This window comes from Schistocerca piceifrons, chromosome 5 (assembly GCF_021461385.2).
Source record: "Schistocerca piceifrons isolate TAMUIC-IGC-003096 chromosome 5, iqSchPice1.1, whole genome shotgun sequence".
Taxonomy (NCBI): domain Eukaryota; kingdom Metazoa; phylum Arthropoda; class Insecta; order Orthoptera; family Acrididae; genus Schistocerca; species Schistocerca piceifrons.
Window position 1 is genome coordinate 568659149 of NC_060142.1, and position 24134 is coordinate 568683282.

A 24134-nucleotide genomic window follows, 5' to 3' on the forward strand; every position below is an offset into this window, starting at 1 on the left:
TTCTCAGTTAATTTCGAAATGAGAATTTGTGTTCTAAAAGAAGTTGTTTTCGAAGAAATGTCAGACTTCCCCTCTTCTCTCTCCTGCTCATGCATTTTTTCACCCATAATGACCGTTTTCTTATTTTGTCTTGTTCACTGCTACAGAAAAAGCAAGAACTGCTGATTTCCTTTTAGAATTCAACGCCATGATATTCTGCACTCTGTCTTTGCAGTACTGATGAGCGCTTTGTGGTTCATCTAACCATACGAGACTTTTTTTTTCATTCTCTTTAGCGTGCGCTCTATTAGCCACTTTAAGGGGTAGTCCACCTTGAAAATTTCAAAACATCGATTTTTTCGGCTTAATATGTTCTCTGGGACATATACTCTATTGTACACTCAAGCTCATAAATTAGGGATAATGCTGATACAAGGTGAAACAACGCTCTGGTGGGCGGTTTGCGGGTTTAAATCACCTTGGGATATGACCGTGCGGTGCATTTGACCTGTAGTGGTCTCACCCATAATGACCGTTTTCTTATTTTGTCTTGTTCACTGCTACAGAAAAAGCAAGAACTGCTGATTTCCTTTTAGAATTCAACGCCATGATATTCTGCACTCTGTCTTTGCAGTACTGATGAGCGCTTTGTGGTTCATCTAACCATACGAGACTTTTTTTTTCATTCTCTTTAGCGTGCGCTCTATTAGCCACTTTAAGGGGTAGTCCACCTTGAAAATTTCAAAACATCGATTTTTTCGGCTTAATATGTTCTCTGGGACATATACTCTATTGTACACTCAAGCTCATAAATTAGGGATAATGCTGATACAAGGTGAAACAACGCTCTGGTGGGCGGTTTGCGGGTTTAAATCACCTTGGGATATGACCGTGCGGTGCATTTGACCTGTAGTGGTCTCACAGTGGTGCTGGCAGCAGTCCACATACGCAGAGGTGTGTTGGTACATGTCAGAGTACAGTGCAGTGAGTAAGTGTGCAGACGTTTCCAGACGTGCTAATGGTGACTGTGTGGCTCAAAGAACACATATTGATGAGGTTATGAGGGGTAGAATACTACGGCGACTGGAGGCTGGTCAAACACAGCAGGTCATAGCACGGGCCCTCCGTGTGCCACAAAGTGTGATCTCAAGGTTATGGCAACGTTTCCAGCAGACAGGTAACGTGTCCAGGCGCTACAGTATGGGACGTCCACAGTGTACAACACCACAAGACGACCAATATCTCACCATCAGTGCCCGCAGACGGCCATGGAGTACTGCAGGTAGCCTTCCTTGGGACCTTATCGCAGCCATTGGAACAGTTGTCTCCAGACACACAGTCTAAAGACGACAGAACAGACATGATGCATTCCACTGACCACTGGTCACAGGAGAGCCTGTAAAGCCTGGTGTCAAGAACACAGTACATGGTCATTGGAACAGTGGTCCCAGGTTATGTTCACGGACGAGTCCTGGTATAGTCCGAACGGTGATTCTCGCCGGATATTCATCTGGCATGAACCAGGAACATACCAACCCCTTAATGTCCTTGAAAGGGACCTGTATGGAGGTCGTGGTTTGATGGTGTGGGACGGGATTATGATTGGTGCACGTACATCCCTGCTTGTCTTTCACAGAGGAACTGTAACAGGTCAGGTGTATCGGGACATAATTTTGCACCAGTATGTCTACCTTTTCAGAGGTGCAGTGGGTCCCACCTTCCTCCTGATGGATGATAATGCACGGCCCCACCGAGCTGCCATTGTGGAGGAGTACCTTGAAACAGAAGATATCAGGTGAATGGAGTGGCCTGCCTGTTCTCCAGACCTAAACCCCATCGAGCACGTCTGGGATGCTCTCGGTCGTCGTATCGCTGCATGTCTTCAAACCCCTAGGACACTTCAGGAGTTCCGAGTGGCACTGGTGCAAGAATGGGAGGCTATACCCCAGCAGCTGCTCGACCACCTGATCCACAGTATGCCAAACCGTTGTGTGGCCTGTGTACATGTGCATGGTGATCATATCCCATACTGATGTCGGGGTACATGCTCAGGAAACAGTGACGCTTTGTAGCACATGTGTTTTGGGACGGTTTTCTTAACTTATCACCAATACCGTGGACTTACAGATCTGTGTCATGTGTGTTCCCTAAGTGCCTATGCTATTAGCGCCAGTTTTGTGTAGTGCCACGTTGTGTGGCACCACATTTTGCAGTTATCCTTAATTTATGAGCATGAGTGTAGTATTCCATCTCAAGTTCACCCAAAACTCCATTATCGAGTCACAAGGCGATTTGAGAAAAAGTGGCACCTAAAACCATTCATAGCAGGAAAAAAGTAGTCAACATGTAATGTCAACGACGCCCAAACAGGCATTATGAAAATTATGATAGTGCTCAAACTTAAAATGGGACCAGTCTGTTCCAGGTTCAGCACTGAAGTGGACAAAAGTGTATCGAGCAGGCAGAGTAGCAGATGACAGAAGCTGACAAAGAGCCTTGCAGGACCATCATGTCCACGAAGAACATGTAGGAGGGCCTTCTTTTGGATCTGGGAGGATTGCTGTATAGTTCAGTGATCGCTGAGTAGAGGTATGTTTAACATAACTTCAAAGAATGTTACCCAAAACCTTAAACGCGTTTTTCTCGAAACTGTATTTTTCAAAATGCCGGGAAAGATAACTTGAGAACGGTACAAACGATTTCGATCGGAAATTGATGCTGGCATTCTAAATTGAATCCTCTAACAGTGTACAGGCCGTTTTGCGATATCTTCAAAAGTCTATTTGCGTTGCACACTTTTGTCTCGATTTTGTGGGCGAAGAAAATGACATTTGTTTCAACACGTCATAGTTTGTTAGAACGTAATATTTTTCAATTATCCTATGTATGACGAGACGACAGAAATTATACTGAAAATGACTTATACAAAATTATTTTCTTACAGGTCCAATAGGAGTACTTCAGGAATTCCCCCCATGACCAGTGTTTGAGCTAGAAGAGGTCCTTCCACCTGATGCAGCGGTTACAGGGAGCGTCCGAAGTGGACACGAAAATGATTTATTGAAGACAAAAGTGTAAGGAATAAACTTGTGTCATCAGATTTAGCATTATGGTAGCTGTGGGTAAAGCTTCGATGGGGTAAAACCACACACGTAGGTTTTGAATTGACTGCCTTCGATTCAGGGCTTGACTACCAGGTGGCAGGTTTGTCTTTTTTGTAACTTTCTGTTCTTTGAAAGTTCGTCCCAGTGAGCCGCTTCAGAGGTGAGAAAATGATGTGAGTCTGTTTTTTACTGCTTACATATAACTTTTCTGATGTTTTACTCGAATATTGTATAGCTTAAGAAAATTTTGCTACTGAGAAGGAAAGACGTGCCAAAGAAAGAAAAGAACGTGCTATAGAAACAGAATGATGTGGTAAGCAAAATTTACGTGAAATGTATTCATAGTTGCAAATATGGACAACCATCAGCTAGCTCTATAATGGAATGACAACAATGAAAATTTGTGCCACACCGAGGCTCGAACCCAGATTTCCCGCTTATCGCAAATGGTCGCTTTGCCATTGGCTGTCCAAACACGCCTCATGGGCAGACCCAAACTTCCATACGTTTGTGGCAGTTCCTCCTGGTTTTATTTCTTCGTTTGTTGTCCTTGGTGTTGACGTACTGGCTGAAAGATGGGTTGTGTGGATTCCGACACTGACTACTTTAAATGATGTAGCCGACATATGCACAGTTACGTTTTACAGTACTTTAATTTCACTTTCACAACTCGCTAATAATACACAGTTATATTGCCAGTGCACTATTATGTAACCTTCGATAAGTCTCATTAATAGTTAGCCGGCGAAACTCCACATACTGGCATATGGTAATAGTTTCTTCTTTGAACATCTACGAGCAGTAAAACCAAACCACAAAGTCCACAGTTCTTGAAGAATAATCAGGTATTTGTGGAGCAGACACTGACACTGCTTTTACAGATGGCCTAATTGATTAACACACTATTCCACAGTTAAATTGAAGCATTGTTGTTGTTCTAACCAGCACAGGTTACTCGTTTGAAACTCGGCCGTGGACTGACTGTCTCGTAACCAAAATTCGGGTCCTTATACATCATAACAATAATAGGTGCAGAAACTACACATTGTTTAAAGTTAAAATTACAGAAATTACAATTAAAACTTAACTCACTCAATTAACTGAGTACATCGAAAAATTGAGACTCTTTAACAGTTACTTCTACTACAAAAGTTAGGCCGAATTATTTGTTTAAATCATGAAATTAACAAATATAGTTACGCAAACAATCCTTTTGACAAAACTGTTAATTACTTTGGAATTAATGAAGGGCTGGTTTTACCAACATGTTTTTGAATAGGGCTGAATAGATACTTTAAGATTACTATTACTTAGTCTTACAAATGTTTACAATTATTACAGAATTTATACTTGTTTGTATGTTAACAATAGAATCTAAGTTACAAAACAATCACGGATTTCACCCTATAACAAACGATACTAACTAGGAATAATCAACATAAATTAGAAAATCAATTACATAAATAAAACTAAGCACAAAATTAGATCTGGTGTTATTTACTTTAAAACTGAGGGCCAACCTTTCTCTTACATGAAAATACAGCTTATAATCACATATGTTAATGACAATTAGTTAAAAGTAACAAAACGAATTTAAGGAGGCAGATAGCAGAACAAGAGGGGAATTAAAATTATCCCAGCTTACTTCGTCACATGTTGTCAACCATGTATCTACAGCCTACATTAGCACATTCATATTGCCATACAGGGAGACATCTTTAATTGAAAGTCGCTTGCCTGGTGTCAGCAGATAAATATGATATTGCAGTGCCTTTGTTGTTCAGAAGCACAGAGCAATGTTCCTTTGGACAAGCATACATGCAGTTGCAAATATGGACAATCATCATCTGTACAATGGGTCTGACAGTGAGTCATGCTCAGATAGCCTAATGGCATGCCGGCACGGTAGCTCAGGATGTTCGGTCAGAGGGTTAGTCGCCCTCTGTAATAAATAATAAAAAACTGAGTAAATGGACCTACGATGAAGTTCAACGGGTGTCATAGGACGTCTACCCCGAATAAATACAACGAACAATAATGAACAAAATGAGATTATCAAAAAAATATGGTAAGGTGACTGCTCACAATAAGCAGGACCCAGGATTCAGTCCCGGTCCGGTACAAATTCCCATTGTAATCTTTCCACTATACAGCTGAAAGCCGTCCATATTCGCAAATACGAATACATGTCATGTATTTCATAGCAGCTGTTGTCACCGCTGTGCCTGTTTCTTCGGACATGCATGCTTGTCCGAAGAAACAATGAATCGTGCTTCTGTAGGCACTGCAATATTGTATTTTGTTACATCAACGCCAAAAAAAGAAAGAAAACAGATCCAACAGCCAGTTGACTATTCTCAACTCAGATTCAGACTCCTTATATGATGACCATAGATCAGATATAGATATGGACTTATTATTTGGTGAAGATGTATCCGAAGAAGAAGAACAGGAGCCTGGGACTTCAAGAAAGAATGAAAGGACCTAACAAAGTACACTATTTACTAGGTATCTAGATAGACTAGCCTCAATAATTAAACTCTTTCAGGTTACCCTACTAATTCTCTTTACATGGAGAAGGAAGTATTATTTTTGTACAAGTATTTTAAGCATTATGTTCAAATTTACAGAACATTTCAGTTCAACATTGTGTGGGTAACTTAGTACAATGCAACAATGTTACAAAGGGTTATTTCAAGTATTGTTATTATGCAGTTATCTAAGTGGGTCAAACACCCGCACTGCACAGTTTTTTGTATTAGCTGAACTGTAAATTTCTCTGTAACTAATAATTAGACAAAGTTGGAATCTGGATAGGTTACAGGTAACAACCCAACCTATGACTTCAATTTGAAATCGTGGGAAAATCTACCCTTCATTGACCATAATATTAGAAAAACTGGGAACTGTGGAGCCTTACACCCCACATAGTCTGCTTTTTATTTTAGTAGAAAAAAAAGGACATCTGTTCTTCATACGCCCAAAGAAGGCTACCCGATAAGGAACGTGTAAATGGGTACAAACGCTGCTAGTGATGGGCCAAATAGGCTTTACACCAAATTGAGATAACCCAGTTGAAAGTATGAGTAAACAGAGCTCAAACCAAACGAAACCGAGTTGGGACGAAAAAACTAAGATAACTTTCAACGCCACTCTCACTTTCATGTCAGGACTGATTACCACGTAGTTCAGTTAACCAACCTGAGTTTCGTGGCTTCCCAATTGGTAATTACATAGCTGTATAGTCACGGGCGTAAAGGATATTACATAGGGCGCAATTTTTTGTCTTTCGGCTTAAAATTTTGACAATAGATTTTTGTGAAAAACTTGAAACATGCTGTAAATATTTTGAGTGCTCTCAGACGATCGTAAGAGAACCAAATGACTGTTTAAGATTATGACTTCGTAGCGCACTACAGGCCGTAATACTGAGTCAATCTGCAGTATAAATTTTGAGAGCCTTTGGTCGATCGTATGTAGTCAAATGTTCATGAGCATGACTGCATACCTCGCTACAGACCACAATTTTGGGTCCTCTGTTTTGAAATTTTGACAATCGACTTGTGAACCATCCGAAATTTACTGTATAGATTTTAAAAATCATTGGAGGATCTTCAAATAACCAAATGAAGCGTCACGAGCATAAATGCATGTCGTCCTGTGGGCTGCAATATCGTTTTTTTTTTTTTTTTTTATTTTGAAGAGAGATTCGTGAAACATTCAGAATTTAGTGTATTCTCGTCAAAGCGAGTTCCTAACTAGAGTGGCCAGCACGAAAGTAGATTCCTCAAGGTCATGGCCGCTGCTTGCCTCCAGCAGGGGCTGCGGGCTGTGATTCGCCCGTCTCTCGGCTTTTTTGCCATGTAGGACCCGTTAGCGGTGCGGTAGGTCAGAGCAGCTCAAAGCTCAGTGTTACTGTGCTATATTGAGTCTTCACGTCTGATCTCAGTGTCTTACTGTCTTTAGAAAGGTGATTTGCAGAAGCAACGGCCTTCTTGTAGTACTCCTCCAGTCGGTGTGCGTAAAGGGTGGAAAGACATTCATAAACAATCGAAAATTATCATATCGAATGTACTCAAGTTTTTTACTGATATGGCCGACAGTGAATAAGCGAGGAATAACTTAATTTTTGCGCAAATTCATAAACTTGCTGCTAAAGCATGTGGTGTCTCCAAGTCAACTGTAGGCCGTATTAGCAAATCTGTGTCATTGGGAGAATCTCCAGACATGAATGAGTGTTTCGATTCTCCAAGAAAGGGATATGAAAATGAATGGAAATCAACCGACTTAGAAGATTTTAACAAACATGTCGTGTGTAGAACCGTACTTGGATATTACGACAGAGGAGAGTATGTAACAGCTAAAAAAATACAGGCTGACCTCCGTGAAAAACTTAACTACTCGGACTCAGAGACCTCCGTTCTTCGTCTTCTCCACTTCCTTAGTTTCTGATTCAAGAAGTGTAATGACGGACGGAAATTCTTAATGGAACGCAGAGACATTGCAGCAGCAAGAGCGAAGTTTTTGTGTACGGTGCACTTTTTGCCTGCTGAAGACACCAGATCTGTAACGTACTTGGGTGAAACTTGGGTTTCACAGAACCACAATAATATGTATATATGGCGGTTTGAAAATGCCTACTGGTAGAGGTGGCCGATTAATCATCGCCCACACTGGTTCATTAACTACAGGCTTCATACCAGAGGCCAAACTTATTTTTCGTGGTCGGAAAAGTTGTTGCCAATCCGATCACCATTCAGAAATGAATGTAAAAGTTTTTAAGAATTGGTTTATTCGACTATTGTCTGCGATGGAAGAAAGGTCAATTATCGTGATGGATAACGCCAGCTACCACTCCATTCATATAGAAAAGCTGCCACGTTCAAACTGGCGCAAGGCAGATGTTATGGAGTGGTTAAGAGAAAGAATATAAGGAAGAAATCGTAGGTGCCAAAAAGACTTACGAATTAGATCAATTGGCAAACGAAATGGGACACCAAGTGGTATGTCTACCACCGTATCACTGCAAGTATAAGCCCATTGAGTTGATATGGGCCAAAGTAAAGCGAGAAGTAGCAAAAAGAAACACTACTTTCAGACTTGCTGATGTCGAAAAGCTAACACACGAAACTCTTGACAATGTTACTCAGCAGGACTGGTAGAGGTGAGTAAAACATGCAGAAGCATTGCAAGAAACTGATTTCTTGAACCAGGGTTTAAGAGACGCCATGGTGGAATCTGTGATGATACACGTGGCTGAAACAAGCGACAGTGAATCTGAAGCCCGAGTTCCCGGGTTCGATTCCCGGCGGGGTCAGGGATTTTCTCTGCCTCGTGATGACTGGGTGTTGTGTGATGTCCTTAGGTTAGTTAGGTTTAAGTAGTTCTAAGTTCTAGGGGACTGATGACCATAGATGTTGAGTCCCATAGTGCTCAGAGCCATTTTTGAGTGAATTTGAAGGCACGGAGCCAGAAGATCCTTCAGTTTAGGTAAGTTCCGTCTATGAAAAAAGCTAACTTGATTTAAATGTTTGTCTATTCATTTCAGCTATAGAGGACATACTGCGAATGTTTTTCCCTTACAGTAGACGTCTGATAAATTTGGCACAAGTGGTGGAGATTAGTTTACTCGACAGGAACTGTCAGTTAAAATAAGATTGTCAATTCTGCATTAATTAACAACAGTTTTTCCTAAAAACCGGTATCAAATGCCTTTACATTCGGATGTAACCTTACTGCATTTGGTTTACTTGTACATTCGAAATTTAACTCCTTTTTCCATAGAAGGATTTATTGGCTGTTTCGTAGTAAGGGTAATGCAGTTCATAAAATGACAAAACGTTGTGGTGCTTCTGTATGGACTATAAATATAAACAGTGCAGTAACATCAGAACAGTCCCAGCACCTAATCTGATTCTCTGAGAAGAGCATAGAAATCTATGATATTTGACAACTTTTACAAAAAGCTAGAACGTAGAATTGTATTACTTTAGTATGACAGAGGATGGTATCAGATGGCTAGAGAAATACAGAATAATGTCCGTGATAAAACTGATTATTCTGGCCAGTCACTTCAATGCAATGTCTTCTCCTCCCACTTGGATTTTTATTCAGAAACTGTAATGATGGGCGAAATTAGTAACACAAGACAGGGACTTTGCACTAGTAAGAACGAGGTTTTTGTATACCAAGCATGTATTGCGTGCTGAGAATAAAAAGGCTTACAGCAAATTTAGATAAAACTTGGGTTTCACAAAATCTTTCGAACAAATATTTTGCTCGACTTCAGTGAAAATATTGGCTTCAAAATAACTACAATTACTTTTGCGTAGCGTATATTGGCGTTTTGAATGATGGATGCAATGACGAAGGATATGTTTATTTTTTAATATTAGCAGCCAGTAAAATATTTTCGGGAAGTAGAAAATATTCTGGGTCAAATTAAAGCGAGCCGTCCGAACAAAGCTCTTGGCGACGGCCTACAACGGCTCGTGCGCTGCTGCGCACGCAATATCGCGGAAATAATTCGTCTCCGTACGTGACACGATATAATAATGATGTCTGAAATGTTACCAAAAATAATTTTGTGATTTTCTTGACAACTTCCTTGCGGGATGTTTCTTCGCAGTCCTACAGAACGAAAATTCATCAGCGATTACATGTTTCGCTATGCAGTCGGCTCAGCTTCACGCCTCTTATAATATTTTATTTTTTATTTCAGAATACTTGTATGTTTCCGAAATAAAAGACGCAGCATATGCATCTGTAAACTTTGAGGATGTTCATATATTTTTTCAGTCCAATTACATTAGCGATTCTGTTACTACCAAAGGTTGAAGTAAAAATTTATTTTCCTCCAAAATTTCTTGTAACGTTAGTTTTCATTTTTTTCCCCTACCAGTTAGTGAGAAATTTCTTTTGGAAAGTACTCCATCATATTCTAGACTAAAAATAGAGTTGTCCAATATCTTTTGAAATTTTTATGAACATTTGAAATTATCACTATAAAAAACCTGGCAATGCTGTAAGACGGCGAGATGACCTTGAAACCGTATTTTCCTGCCGGCCACAATAGCGCGAAACAAACCGTAACTGAGCACTGCCCGCCGTGCAACGCATTCACTCGAGTTAGTAACAATCTCAACCCAAGATAGCGCGTTTCATAAACCGAACTGAGCCTAAAATTGTTCAGACCAAGCTGGCAGGGAAGGCTAAATTAACGCCCGTCGTCATTTGCCACCTTCACATCTACTCTGGTTGTAACTTCTTTTAAAATACAGTAACCTAATCGAGTTTATAGGAAAATTCTAACAGCGTTTATTTCTCTCATTAGAGTCTACGCAATTTGCTTGAAACCGGCCATCAGACTGAAAAGATGCTTTTTATTTTCTGACATGCATAATCTGATATCAAAGCAATATATTCCACCTATTGCAAATATGAATGGCTCCAACGCTGCAGGTCACAATTTCGAGTCTTTTGACACGAAATTTTGAACATGGGGATATATCCAGAATTTCCTGTAATAGTTTGGCGGCGATACGACGACCTTAAGCTACTAAATCCCTAATCAGGAGCATTAATGGGTGCTACATTACAGACCGAAACCTGAAAATACACTCATGAGACATTTCGACTTTGTTGTAAGATTTGGACGGTGATTGGACGATCTTAGTGTAGCCAAATATGCATGAATGGTGGCCGTGCTATTGGTCGGATATATGCTTTTTATTTTCTGACATTGATTCACGAAGATATGCAAATATTTTAATGTGTTATTCTACGTGTAAAACTAAAAAAAAGTTCATATAAACGTAAGTCCACCAATGTTTAGTTACAGAGTTACGACTAATAAAAGATTTTGCCTGAAATTTAGCAACTTCGCTAATATGAAGCCATCGCAAAACTGTACGAGGTTGAAGTAAAGAAAGATATCCATTTATTTTGTTGTTATTGATCTGATGAGTCTAATAAAACATGTCCCAGTCGTGTATCTGCAGTAGTTTCCCAGAACATCCAGAGAAGCAAAGACGCAATTTCGTAAAATTTTTAATTTATTAACTACTTGGCCCAAGCTGTTTTTTTTTAAATTCCAGACAGTTGCACAAAGTTTTCAACGGAAGTTGTGGAGAATTTAATTTTGGAAAAATGATGGTAATAACGGTAATTGAAACTGTATGAATGTGTCAGATAATCTACTTTTATTACTACCATAGAACACATGAATCCATGTAACAAAGCTCCGTGTTAAGGAAGTTGTACAATGTGCATACAATTTCACAATACGTTCACCATAAATGTTCAAACATGTCTCCACCAAGTTCAGTGCATTTAGCTGCACGTGTATGAACAGATTTTGTTACTCGTTTCAGTTCCACAGCATTGTTCTTAAATTCGTCTATTGCAGTCATAATGCGAGCAAGTAATGCCCCAATTGAATTGACTTTGTCCTCATAAACCATGTCTTTCATCCATCCCCACACACAAAAATCCATTGGTGTTAACTCAGGCGATCAGGGTGACCACAGACGTGAAACCACGACCAATCCATTACTGGGGAAAATGTTCATTTAAATGTGTAGTAACGTCGTTGGTAAATTGTGGAGGCGCGCCGTCACGTTGAAAATACATTTGCAATCGCGTAGCAAATGGAACACCTGCGACATAGTGGGGCATTTCTTCTTGAAGGAATTGTGTAAGTACGTCTCGCGAGTTAGGCGTCATGGGAAAAAGAATGGTCCAAGAAAGTGTTTGTTGATTATACCACACCACACATTTATGCCAAATCGCTGCTGGAAATTGCGATGCACTGTTGCATGTGGCTTTGCTTCGAACTATACGTGTTCGTTATGTAAGTTGTTTATACCATCTTGAGTAAACTATGCCTCATCAGTAAATAAAATGTATTTGTGTAACCGCCGATTAGTATTTAACTAGTTGTACAACTCCATACCTTGGATTGTGAAATGCCTAATCGTTTGAGAGATACGACATGTGCTGGTACCTGGGCTACGTTGAACAGCATCTCCAATATCCTCATCATCGTCTTCACATATCGAGCGCTCGTACTGATTATGTACGCTAGGTAGAGAATCTGTCTCCCGTAACTTTCGAAATACTCCGCTAATGGTTCGTGCATTCGGAATCGTCCGAGTTAGATAACGTACCCGATATTCGTTAACTGCAGCCGTAGCATTACCTACACATTTGCCATAAATAAACACCATATCGGTATATTCCTCTGTCGTAAATTTGGAAAGCATCCCTATTTAATAAATTATCTACAAACCACGACAGTTACTATGTGGCTTCACTTAAATTACTCAGTCCGAACAGGCCTTGGAAGGCCCACCGGACCGACCGGCCGCCGTGTCATCCTCTGCCCACAGGCTTCACTGGATGTGGATATGGAGGGGCAAGAGGTCGGCACAACGCTCTCCCGGCCGTATGTCAGTTTACGAGACCGCAGCCGCTACTTCTCAATCAAGTAGCTCCTCAGTTTGCCTCACAAGGGCGGAGTGCACCCCGCTTGCCAACAGCACTTGGGAGACAGGATGGTCACCCATCCAAGTGGTGGCCCAGCCCGACAGCGCTTAACTTCGGTGATCTGACGAGAACCACTGTTACCAGTGCGGCTAGGCCGTTGGCCTTCATTTTACTACACTGTTGTTATTATGTTCTTTCACTGAACAATACAGAAAACTAACTCGTTTCAGACCTACATCGAAACAAGGCCCCGCGAGTAGACAACATTCCATTAGAACTACTGACAGCCTTGGGAGAGCCAGTACTGACAAAACTATACCATCTGGTGAGCAACATGTATGAGACAGGCGAAATTCCCTCAGACTTCAAGAAGAATATAATAATTCCAATCCCAAAGAAAGCAGGTGTTGACAGATGTGAAAATTACCGAACTATCAGTTTAATAAGTCACAGCTGCAAAATACTAACGCGAATTCTTTACAGACGAATGGAAAACTGGTAGAAGCCGACGTCGGGGAAGATCAGTTTGGATTCCGCAGAACTGTTGGAACACGTGAGGCAATACTGACCCTACAACTTATCTTAGAAGAAAGATTAAGGAAAGGCAAACCTACGTTTCTAGCGTTTATAGACTTAGAGAAAGCTTTTGACAATGTAGACTGGAATGCTCTCTTTCAAATTCTGAAGGTAGCAGGGGTAAAATACACGGAGCGAAAGGCTGTTTACAATTTGTACAGAAACCAGATGGCAGTCATAAGAGTCGAGGGACATGAAAGAGAAGCAGTGGTTGGGAAGGGAGTGAGACAGCCTCTCCCCGATGCTATTCAATCTGTATATTGAGCAAGCAGTAAAGGAAGCAAAAAGAAAAGTTCGGAGTAGGTATTAAAATCCATGGAGAAGAAATAAAAACTTTGAGGTTCGCCGATGACATTGAAATTCTGTCAGAGACAGCAAAGGACTTGGAAAATCAGTTGAACGGAATGGACAGTGTCTTGAAAGGAAGGTATAAGATGAACATCAACAAAAACAAAACGAGGATAATGGAATGTAGTCGAATTAAGTCGGGTGATGCTGAGGGAATTAGATTAGGAAATGGGACACTTAAAGTAGTAGATTAGTGTAGCTATTTGGGGAGAAAAATAACTGGTGATGGTCGAAGTAGAGAGGATATAAAATGTAGACTGGCAACGGCAAGGAAAGCATTTCTGAAGAAGAGAAATTTTTTAACATCGAGTATTGATTTAAGTGTGCTGGAAGTCGTTTCTGAAAGTATTTGTATGGAGTGTAGCCATGTGTGGAAATGAAACGTGGACGATAAATAGTTTGGACAAGAAGAAAATAGAAGCTTTCGAAATGTGGTGCTACAGAAGAATGCTGAAGATTAGAAGGGTAGATCACGTAACTAATGAGGAGGTATGGAATAGAATTGGGGAGAAGAGGAGTTTGTGGCACAACTTGACTAGAAGAAGGGATCGGTTGGTAGGACATGTTCTGAGGCATCGAGGGATCACCAATTTAGTACTGGCGGGCAGGGTGGAGGGTAAAAATCGTAGGGGGAGACCAAGAGGTGAATACACTAAGCAGATTCAGAAGGATGTAGGCTGCAGTAGGTACTGGGAGATGAAGAAGCTTGCACAGGATAGAGTAGCATGGAGAGCTGCATGAAACCAGTCTGTGGACTGAAGACCACAACAACAACAACTCGTTTCAAAGTTAGGAAAAGACTGAAATAACTCACTAACCGTTGCCAACAATGACATATACGTTTCTACATTCATAATGGAAAGTAAACAAATTTACTTGTATAATAATAGGAATAGTTTGGATAAGAAGAGATTAGAAGCTTTCGAAATGTGTGCTACCAAAGAATGCTGAAGATTAGATGGGTTGATCACATAACTAATGAGTAGGTATTGAATAGAATTGGGGAGAAGAGGAAATTGTGGCACAACTTGACTAGAAGAAGGGATCGGTTGGTAGGACAAGTTCTGAGGCATCAAGTGATCACCAATTTAATATTGGAGGGCAGCGTGGAGGGTAAAAATCGTAGAGGGAGACCAAGATATGAATACACTAAGCAGATTCAGAAGGATGTAGGTAGCAGTAGGTACTGGGAGATGAAGAAGCTTGCACAGGATAGAGTAGCATGGAGAGCTGCATGAAACCAGTCTGTGGACTGAAGACTACATCAACAATAATCTTTGCTTCTGTGGATGTTCCGAAATACTACTGCAGATGCACGTCTGGGACACGTTTTATTAGATTCTTCAGACCAATAACAACAAAACAAATGGAAATCATGCTTCACTTTATCCTCGTACAGTTTTGCGATGGCTTCGTATTAGCGCAGTTGCTAAATTTCAGGGAAAATCTTTTATTAGCCATAACTTCGTAACTAAACATTTGCGAAGCTATGTCCAAAAGAATTTTTTTCTTTGGTTTTACTTGTAGAATAACATATTAAAATATTTGCATATCTTCGTGAATCATTCTGTTTAACTTGGTTTTAGATAAAATAGTAAAAACATGGGAAAGCACCTTACAAAACAGAGGCACAAAGGGTATAAGCATTGGCCAAGGAAAGAACAAATTTGAAGTGAAATGTTTAGCCTTTGCGGATGATATGGCATTGATAACTGAAAACCGAACAGACGAAACAGTTATGCTTGATCTGTTACACGAGTTTGCTGAAAAGACTGGGCTAAAAATATTCTATGAAAAAACCGAGTATATGGAACACGAACATAATACAGAAAAGTTTATGAAAACAAAGTATGGAAAAATTAAAAGAGTTGATATATTCAAATACCTGGGGGAGTGGATCCAAGCCAATGGACTGGATAACACAACAAATAAAGAAAGATTAAAATTGTTAGAATTTGCATATAAATTAACACAAAACTACTACAATAAGAAATCAATATCCATACAAGCGAAGATTAAACACTATAATTCAGTTATTAGGACACAAGCAATGTATGGATCAGAGTGCCTAACATTGAATAAGAAAGATGAATTAAGCGAACTAGAAAAAAGAGAGAGAAAAATACTAAGAAAAATTCTAGGTCCTGAGAAAAACAAGGAAAATAGATAGATTAAAAGGAGAAATGAAGACCTACAAAAATACAGAAAAGATCACAGATACAATGAGGAAGAGACGTCTAAAATTTTATGGACATTTAAAAAGAATGGAAGAAACACGGATTACAAAGAAAATTTTTAATTACGTTAGTAAGCTGAAAAAAACTATAGGATGGATAGAAGCAGTAATGAAAGGCACCAACAAAATAGGTGTTACAGAACAAATAATACGTGACAGGAATCACTTTAGGCTACTTATAGAAAACGCAAACTATGAAGAAGATGAGCCAAAACCTCGACCCAAGAGAGTGTGGACAGATGAGCAGAGACGAGCAGTTGGCGAGAAAATGAAGTAGTACTGGGAAGAACGGAAGAAAAAGAAACACCATAAGTCTTAAGTTGTATGCGGTCCATAGCTGGCCAAATTCATATATATATTGTTGTAGCGGTCTTCAGTCCTGAGACTGGTTTGATGCAGCTCTCCATGCTACTCTATCCCGTGCAAGCTTCTTCATCTCCCAGTACTTACTGCAACCTACATCCTTCTCAATCTGCATAGTGTATTCTTCTCTTGACCTCCCTCTACGATTTTTACCCTCCACGCTGCCCTCCAATGCTAAATTTGTGATCCCTTGATGCCTCAGAACACGCCCTACCAACTGATCCCTTCTTCTAGTCAAGTTGTGCCACAAACTCCTTTTCTCCCCTATTCTATTCAATACCTCCTCATTAGTTACTTGATCTACCCTTCTAATCTTCAGCATTCTTCTGTAGCACCACATTTCGAAAGCTTCTATTCTCTTCTTGTCCAAACTATTTATCGTCCATGTTTCACTTCCATACATGGCTACACTCCATACAAATACTTTCAGAAACGACTTCCTGACACTTAAATCTATACTCGATGTTAACAAATTTTTCTTCTTCAGAAACGCTTTCCTTGCCATTGACAGTCTAAAATTTATATCCTCTCTACTTCGACCACCATCAGTTATTTTGCTCCCCAAATAGCAAAACTCCTTTGCGATTTTAAGTGTCTCATTTCCTAATCTAATTCCCTCAGCATCACCCGCCTTAATTCGACTACATTCCATTATCCTCGTTTCGCTTTTGTTGATGTTCATCTTATATCCTCCTTTCAAGACACTGTCCATTCCGTTCAACTGCTCTTCCAAGTCCTTGGCTGTCTCTGACAGAATTACAATGTCATCGGCGAACCTCAAAGTTTTTATTTCTTCTCCATGGATTTTAATACCTACTCCGAATTTTTCTTTTGTTTCCTTTATTGCTTGCTCAATATACAGATTGAATAACATCGGGGAAAGGCTACAACCCTGTCTCACTCCCTTCCCCACCACTGCTTCTCTTTCATGCCCCTCGACTCTTATAACTGCCATCTGGTTTCTGTACAAATTGTAAATAGCCTTTCGCTTCTTGTATTTTATCCCTGCCACCTTCAGAATTTGAAAGAGGGTATTCCAGTCAACATTGTTAAAAGCTTTCTCTAAACCTACAAATGTTAGAAACGTAGGTTTGCCTTTCCTTAATCTTTCTTCTAAGGTAAGGTGTAAGGTCAGTATTGCCTCACGTGTTCCAACATTTCTACGGAATCCAAACTGATCTTCCCCGAGGTCGGCTTCTACCAGTTTTTCCATTCGTCTGTAAAGAATTCACGTTAGTTTTTTGCAGCTATTATTTATTAAATTGATAGTTCGGTAATTTTCAAATCTGTCAACACCTGCCTTCTTTGGGTTTGGAATGTTTATATTCTTCTTGAAGTCTGAGGGTATTTCGCCTGTCTCATACATTTTGTTCAGCAGATGGTAGAGTTTTGTCAGGACTGGCTCTCCCAAGGCCGTCAATAGTTCTAATGGAATGTTGTCTACTCCCGGGGGTTTGTTTCGACTCAGGTCTTTCAGTGCTCTGTCAATCTCTTCACGCAGTATTGTATCTCCCATTTCATCTACATCCTCTTCCATTTCCAAATAAGTAATAACCTACTGCGCTTTTATAGAGCCAGTGAGTGACGTCCCGTTCTGTAGGCAAAGACTCAACTCGTTTCAACTCGGGTTCGGTCGGAGCGACGGCAGTAAACTCCAACATCGCACGAATTTATCATCGATAGCGGCGGCAGCCGTGCAACGCGTGAACACAACTCTAGTTAGTAACAATTTAACATCGGCTGACTTGAAATCCCCACAATCCGAACTAACCCTGTTTGGTAACTCTAGTTGAACCACTTTGAATGCTGCCACACATAGGGACTACGGCGGGCTCGAGTGTCGACGAGGGCACTGACCTGGCACCAGGTGGTGGAGACGCGGGCGTCGATGACGCGCATGTCGGAGGCGGCGGCCGGGTAGAGCTGGTCGCCGTAGATGCGGTAGCGCAAGTAGAGCGGCGCCGCCACCAGCGCCGCGGGCAGCGCCACGGCGAGCAGCAGCAGGCGCAGCGCGCGCAGCGGCACCTTGAGCCGCGACGCCGCCCCCGGGCGGCAGCTGGGCCGCCGCGCCGCCCCCACCGCGGACCCCGCCTCCAGCGACAGCAGCCGCTGCAGCTGCTCCGGCCGGGCCGTCACCTGCCCGTTCGGGACTGCAACACACCACACAACTGTAAGACCCAACGCGAGGTGAGAAAAGTTATGGGATACCTCCTAACATAGTGTCGAACCCTCTTTTGACCGGCTTAGAGCAGCAACACTACGTGGCATGGACTCAACATGTCGCTGGAAGACCCCTGCAGAAATATTTAGGCACCTGTCTTTGCAGCCGTCCATTATTACGAAAGCGTTACCGGCGCGGCTTTACACTCAGTTATGTCCCATGTCCGGCGATCTGGGAGCCGCAATCATTCGCTCGAGTTGTCCAGAATGTTTTTCAAACAATCGCGACAATTTTGGTCTGGTGACATGGACATGGCGCATCATCATCCTGCGGCAGCGCGTTTTCTTCCGTCCCTTTACGACGGAACTGCACGTACCTGTGAATATTGTCTCAGCAGTTCATCAGTAGGAAAGCCGAGTGAAATCTACTGTACTTCGACGTGAACCAGGCTGCAATTTAAGTCACTAATCTACATTTCGGGAGAAAGTTTTCACACAAATGAAAGTTTGGAAATTTTGGCCTCAATTAATATTCTGAAACTTAGGTGAACAAGTATCACTGCCAAGCCCGTGTTAGTCTTAACACAGTCACTCACAATCCCTTTCACTCACGTTAGCAAGTTTATGGTGTTGCATTTCCCGAAAACGTAATAGCTACAAAAATACGGATTGTTTTTGATTGAGAATGCTCGCCAAATATTAAGTCTGTCGGTACCTAATGAGTCACAGTTTTTAGCCACCGACCCGCTCAATACGCCACGCCGAATATATATGTTACCTCGTCATAAAATTCACTTAAAAATTCCGAAATTTCTACACATCCATCGGAATAATTATGCCGTCACTTTACAACACTTTTGATGTATGAAACACTGCAAGATCCGGCAACGTATCATTTCCATTGGAACTACTACTACACACGTCCCATCTGTTTCATGGCTAGGCTTTGACTCTTCTCTAGAATACTCTGTCTTCTCTACCAGCAGAGAAAGGCGTGCGAAGAATATTGCTTTACCATTGGTCAGTTTACTCAACAGCCAATAGCAAAACAACATTCTCCCGCGTCAGTCCGCGCTTTTCATCAATAACCAATCGCAAAATAGTAAACCTAACGACTGCACTTTTTACCGATGTAATTATCTAATATGTTGAGGTTTTGCTTATGCATAAAGTTATTTACTATTGTTATTTATACCTGAATTAACTTTCCCTTTACCATAAACTTACTTTACAAATCTATTCTACAAAAATCACCTTTGTTCATATCCATACTTCTTCGAAATGTTCCCACACTAAATCCTACTATATAACTCGTTAAACAATTATCTTCACATTAAAGTTAATCCACACTCACGCATCATTCATACTGCTAAAACACATTTATAACATTTTACATACACAAAAGACACAATAACATTTTATGAAAATACTAGAACAGTTTATGAAAAACATTCTATTACTTTAGTGCACTCAAGTGGGCACAATCGAAACTAAATCAGTCCCCTATCCAATACTGTCCTCTATAGGCGGATACATAAACTACGTGCGCGTCCAGTCTCGCGTCACAATCTGTCACTATCCAGCTGAGACACATCTCCCACTTAACCGCCTCCAAGGCAGGATCGTTATACGGCGCTACGCCTCAATTCATAAAAATTCCATCGTTGTTTGGCAACATGCAGACCATGAATAGCTTCAGACAGTCTCCAAGTAGCCGAAAATAACCATTTCCAGTCAATGGACGGTTCAGTTGACCAGAGGACTCAGTCTATTCCATGCAAACAGAGCCCACGCCATTATGGAGCCACCACCAGTTTGCACAGTACCTCGTCGACAACTTTGGTCCACAGCTTCGTGGGGCCTAAGCAACACTCGAACCCTACCATCAGCTCATACCAACTGAAATCGGGACTCATCTGACCAAGCCAAGGTTTTCCCGTCGTCTAGGGCTCAACCGATGCGGTCACGAGCCAAGGAGTGGCAGTGCAGCTGAAGTCGCTCTATTAGCAAAGGCGCTCTTGTCTGTCGTGTGTTGCCATAGCTCATTAACGCCAAATTTCGCCGCACTGTTCTACATCTACATCTACATCCATACTCCGCAAGCCACCTGACGGTGTGTGGCGGAGGGTACCTTGAGTACCTCTATCGGTTCTCCCTTCTATTGTTCGTGGGAAGAAGGATTGTCGGTATGCCTCTGTGTGGGCTCTAATCTCTCTGATTTTATCCTCATGGTCTCTTCGCGAGATATACGTAGGAGGGAGCAATATACTGCTTGACTCCTCGGTGAAGGTATGTTCTCGAAACTTCAACAAAAGCCCATACCGAGCTACTGAGCGTCTCTCCTGCAGAGTCTTCCACTGGGGTTTATCCATCATCTCCGTAACGCTTTCGCCATTACTAAATGATCCTGTAACGAAGCGCGCTGCTCTCCGTTGGATCTTCTCCCTCTCTTCTATCAACCCTATGTGGTACGGATCCCACACTGCTGAGCAGTATTCAAGCAGTGGGCGAACAAGGGTACTGTAACCTACTTCCTTTGTTTTCGGATTGCATTCTTCCAATGAATCTCAGTCTGGCATCTGCTTTACCGACGATCAACTTTATATGATCATTCCATTTTAAATCGCTCCTAATGCGTACTTCCAGATAATTTATGGAATTAACTGCTTCCAGTTGCTCACCTGCTATATTGTAGCTAAATGATAAGCGATCTTTCTTTCTATGTATTCGCAGCACATTACACCTGTCTACATTGAGATTCAATTGCCATTCCCTGCACCATGCGTCAATCCGCTGCAGATCCTCCTGCATTTCAGTACAATTCTCTATTGTTACAACCTCTCGATATACCACAGCATCATCCGCAAAAAGCCTCAGTGAACTTCCAATGTCAACCACAAGGTCATTTATGTATATTGTGAATAGCAACGGTCCTACGCACTCCCCTGCGGCACACCTGAAATCACTCTTACTTCGGAAGATTTCTCTCCATTGAGAATGACATGCTGCGTTCTGTTATCTAGGAACTCTTCAATCCAATCACACAATTGGTCTGATAGTCCATATGCTCTTACTTTGTTCATTAAACGACTGTGGGGAACCGTACCGAACGCCTTACTGTTCTTACAGATACGTTCATAGTGCGTCCCACATTGATTTCTTCGTTTATTTCACGCAATGTTCCTTGTCTGTTAGCAATGACAACTCCATGTAAACGCCAATGCTCTCGGTCGTTAGGTGAAGACCGTCGGCCACTGCGTTGTCCGTAGTGAGATGTAAAGCCCATTCTTGACCCTATGAATCTCGGAATATTGAATTCCCTAACGATTTCCGAAGTGGAATATCCCATGCATCTAACTCCAACCACCATTCCACGTTCAAAGTCAGTTAATTCCCGTCAAAGGGCATTAATCACGTCGGACACCTTTTCACATGAATCACCTGAGTATAAATGACAAAAATGGTTCAAATGGCTCTGAGCACTATGGGACTTAACATCTGAGGTCATCAGTCCCCTAGAACTTAGAACTACTTAAACCTAACTAACCTAAGGACATCACACACACCCATGCCCGAGGCAGGATTCGAACCTGCGACCATACCAGTCGCGCGGTTCCAGACTGTAGCGCCTAGAACCGCTCGGCCGCCCCGGCAGGCATATCTAGTTCAAGACAGTATCTAATGGAAGCGCCAATCGAAGTGACCTGAAAAACTGACGTCTCAACAGAGCACAAAAGTTCGCAAAGACTAGCGAATTAAATCTTACCTCACCTCACATATGAACGATTTTAGAAAGAGAACTGGCGGGAGATACGGTATTGCAGTGCCTGTATTTTTCAGAAGTACGATACGAAGTTTCTTTGGAGATGCATGCGACGCGTTTTCGACCTGAAATCTCATTCACCGGAGTAGAATTGTCTTCATTGATGAGTCCCGCTTCGAAATGAGCTCGGATGAAAAGCGAAGACCTGTCTGCAGATACTCTGGACGGCAGAGGAATACCAACCTGACTGTCCCCTGACGTACAACTAGGAGTGATAGTCTGAGTCGCCATTTCATAGCAGAACGCTTTTGGTTGTCATCCGCTAACACCGTTAAAGCACAGCAGTACAATGATGATATTCTACGTTCCGTTTTGTTGCCCTTCATAACAGGCCACGTTGGGCTTACATTTCAGCAAGATAATGTCCGCCCGCACACGGCGAGAGTTTCGAACGCTTGTCTTCGTGTTTGCCAAATCCTACCTTGGCAAGACAGGTCGCCGGGTCTCTCTCCAGTTGAGAACGTTTGGAGCAATATGGGCAGGGCCTCCAACCATCTCGTAATTTTGACGATCTAACGCTCCAATTGGAATGAACCTGGTGTGGTGTCACCGCCAGACACCACACTTGCTAGGTGGCAGCCTTTAAATCGGCCGCGGTCAGTTAGTATACGTCAGACCTGCGTGTCGCCACTATCAGTGATTGCAGACCGAGCACCACCACACGGCAGGTCTAGTCTAGAGAGACTCCCTAGCACTCGCTCCAGTTGTACAGCCGACTTTGCTAGCGATGGTTCACTGCCTACATACGCTCTCATTTGCAGAGACGACAGTTTAGCATAGCCTTCAGCTACGTCATTTGCTACGACCTAGCAAGGCGCCATATTCAGTTACTATAATTACTATCTTCAAGAATGTATTCTGAACAGATAATATTGTGAATCATGTACCGCCAAGAGAGACGTTCATCATTTATGGCTTAAAGTTAAGTATCAAACTAATGACGTCCGCTTTCTGAATTCTCATTTCTTGTCATGTTCCAGACCTCACGTCAGTATAGTTCTTCCCTCCTCACACCAGCCTGCGTGAGCTAAAACGCGTGCATTTCGGCCTCGACTAGTAACACGGTGTTGGCTCTTCTGCTAACACAAAACCTGGCATAGTATCCCCCAAGAGGAGATCGAATATCTCTGCCAATCACTGCCACGCCCAAAAACTGCTTGCATTAGGGGCAGAAGAGGACCAACGCGTTACTGACTTGTCAGTTCCTAAAGCTCTTTCTCTTGAATAAATCATTCAACTTTTTGAAATTCTGATCGTTTGATTGTCTGTTCATGTACATCACATCTACCAATTTCTGTCTCATTCCGATAATTTCTTTGTGGCGCGTCATTGTCTCTCTTAGGGTGTATTATTAACAAATCGCAAATGAAGATATTTAACCGCCTCTGTCACCAGAACAGGCCAATCCCTCAGTTCTTGAAAGAAGAAGAAGACGAACGAACGAGGTAAATGTCTTTTAGTGTGGGGAAAAATTGGCATTACGCAACAGCAATGAAAGTGGCTACCAAATCATTCGATAGGAGAGGTGAAATATCAGACCTATCCAGTTAACTGCACGGGGTGCACATTTTGAAAAAAAACTAGGGTAGAGGTTTGCTGGTAGTGTGGGTCCCTTTTCTGCTAGGCCTCGTGTGGGACCCTTCAACCTCTGGTTGGATATCACTGAGTACTTTGGTTCTCAGTGCAATGATTATCAAAGTCTAGAAACGACGCATGTTGATATTTTGTTTGTCTTAAGGCAATAACTACAACTCAGGGTAGTGACCCTGAGATAACTATTAGTACATCTGGCGTATTATTCCTAATTTTTAGTCTTAATGTGTTATGGGAGGACGTCGGTTGTTCAATAAACGGTTATCTAAATAGTAACTGAAAAAATAACAAGTTGTTCTAGTTTTCAGAAAGAGGCCAGACGCACACTACTATTACAACACATTACCCTTTCTCCCTTTACAACTATGAAGCCCAAGCATGATAACCTTTGTAGTTTGGAGACCAAACAACTTTTTTCCCCTCCGTGACCATACATAATGGAGCTCGAACTGATGCCGCTTTCCTG

At 41.7% G+C, this 24134-nt stretch overlaps 1 protein-coding gene across 1 annotated transcript in view; it reads right to left on the minus strand.

The window, feature by feature from the left end:
- Nucleotides 1-24134, minus strand: part of LOC124799146 — a 311021-nt gene that overhangs the window by 78608 nt on the left and 208279 nt on the right. Inside the window, exon 2 of the mRNA XM_047262684.1 lies at nucleotides 17950-18242. Within this exon, the coding sequence (XP_047118640.1) occupies nucleotides 17950-18242 (293 nt within the window). The remainder of the gene's footprint in view (nucleotides 1-17949; nucleotides 18243-24134) is intronic.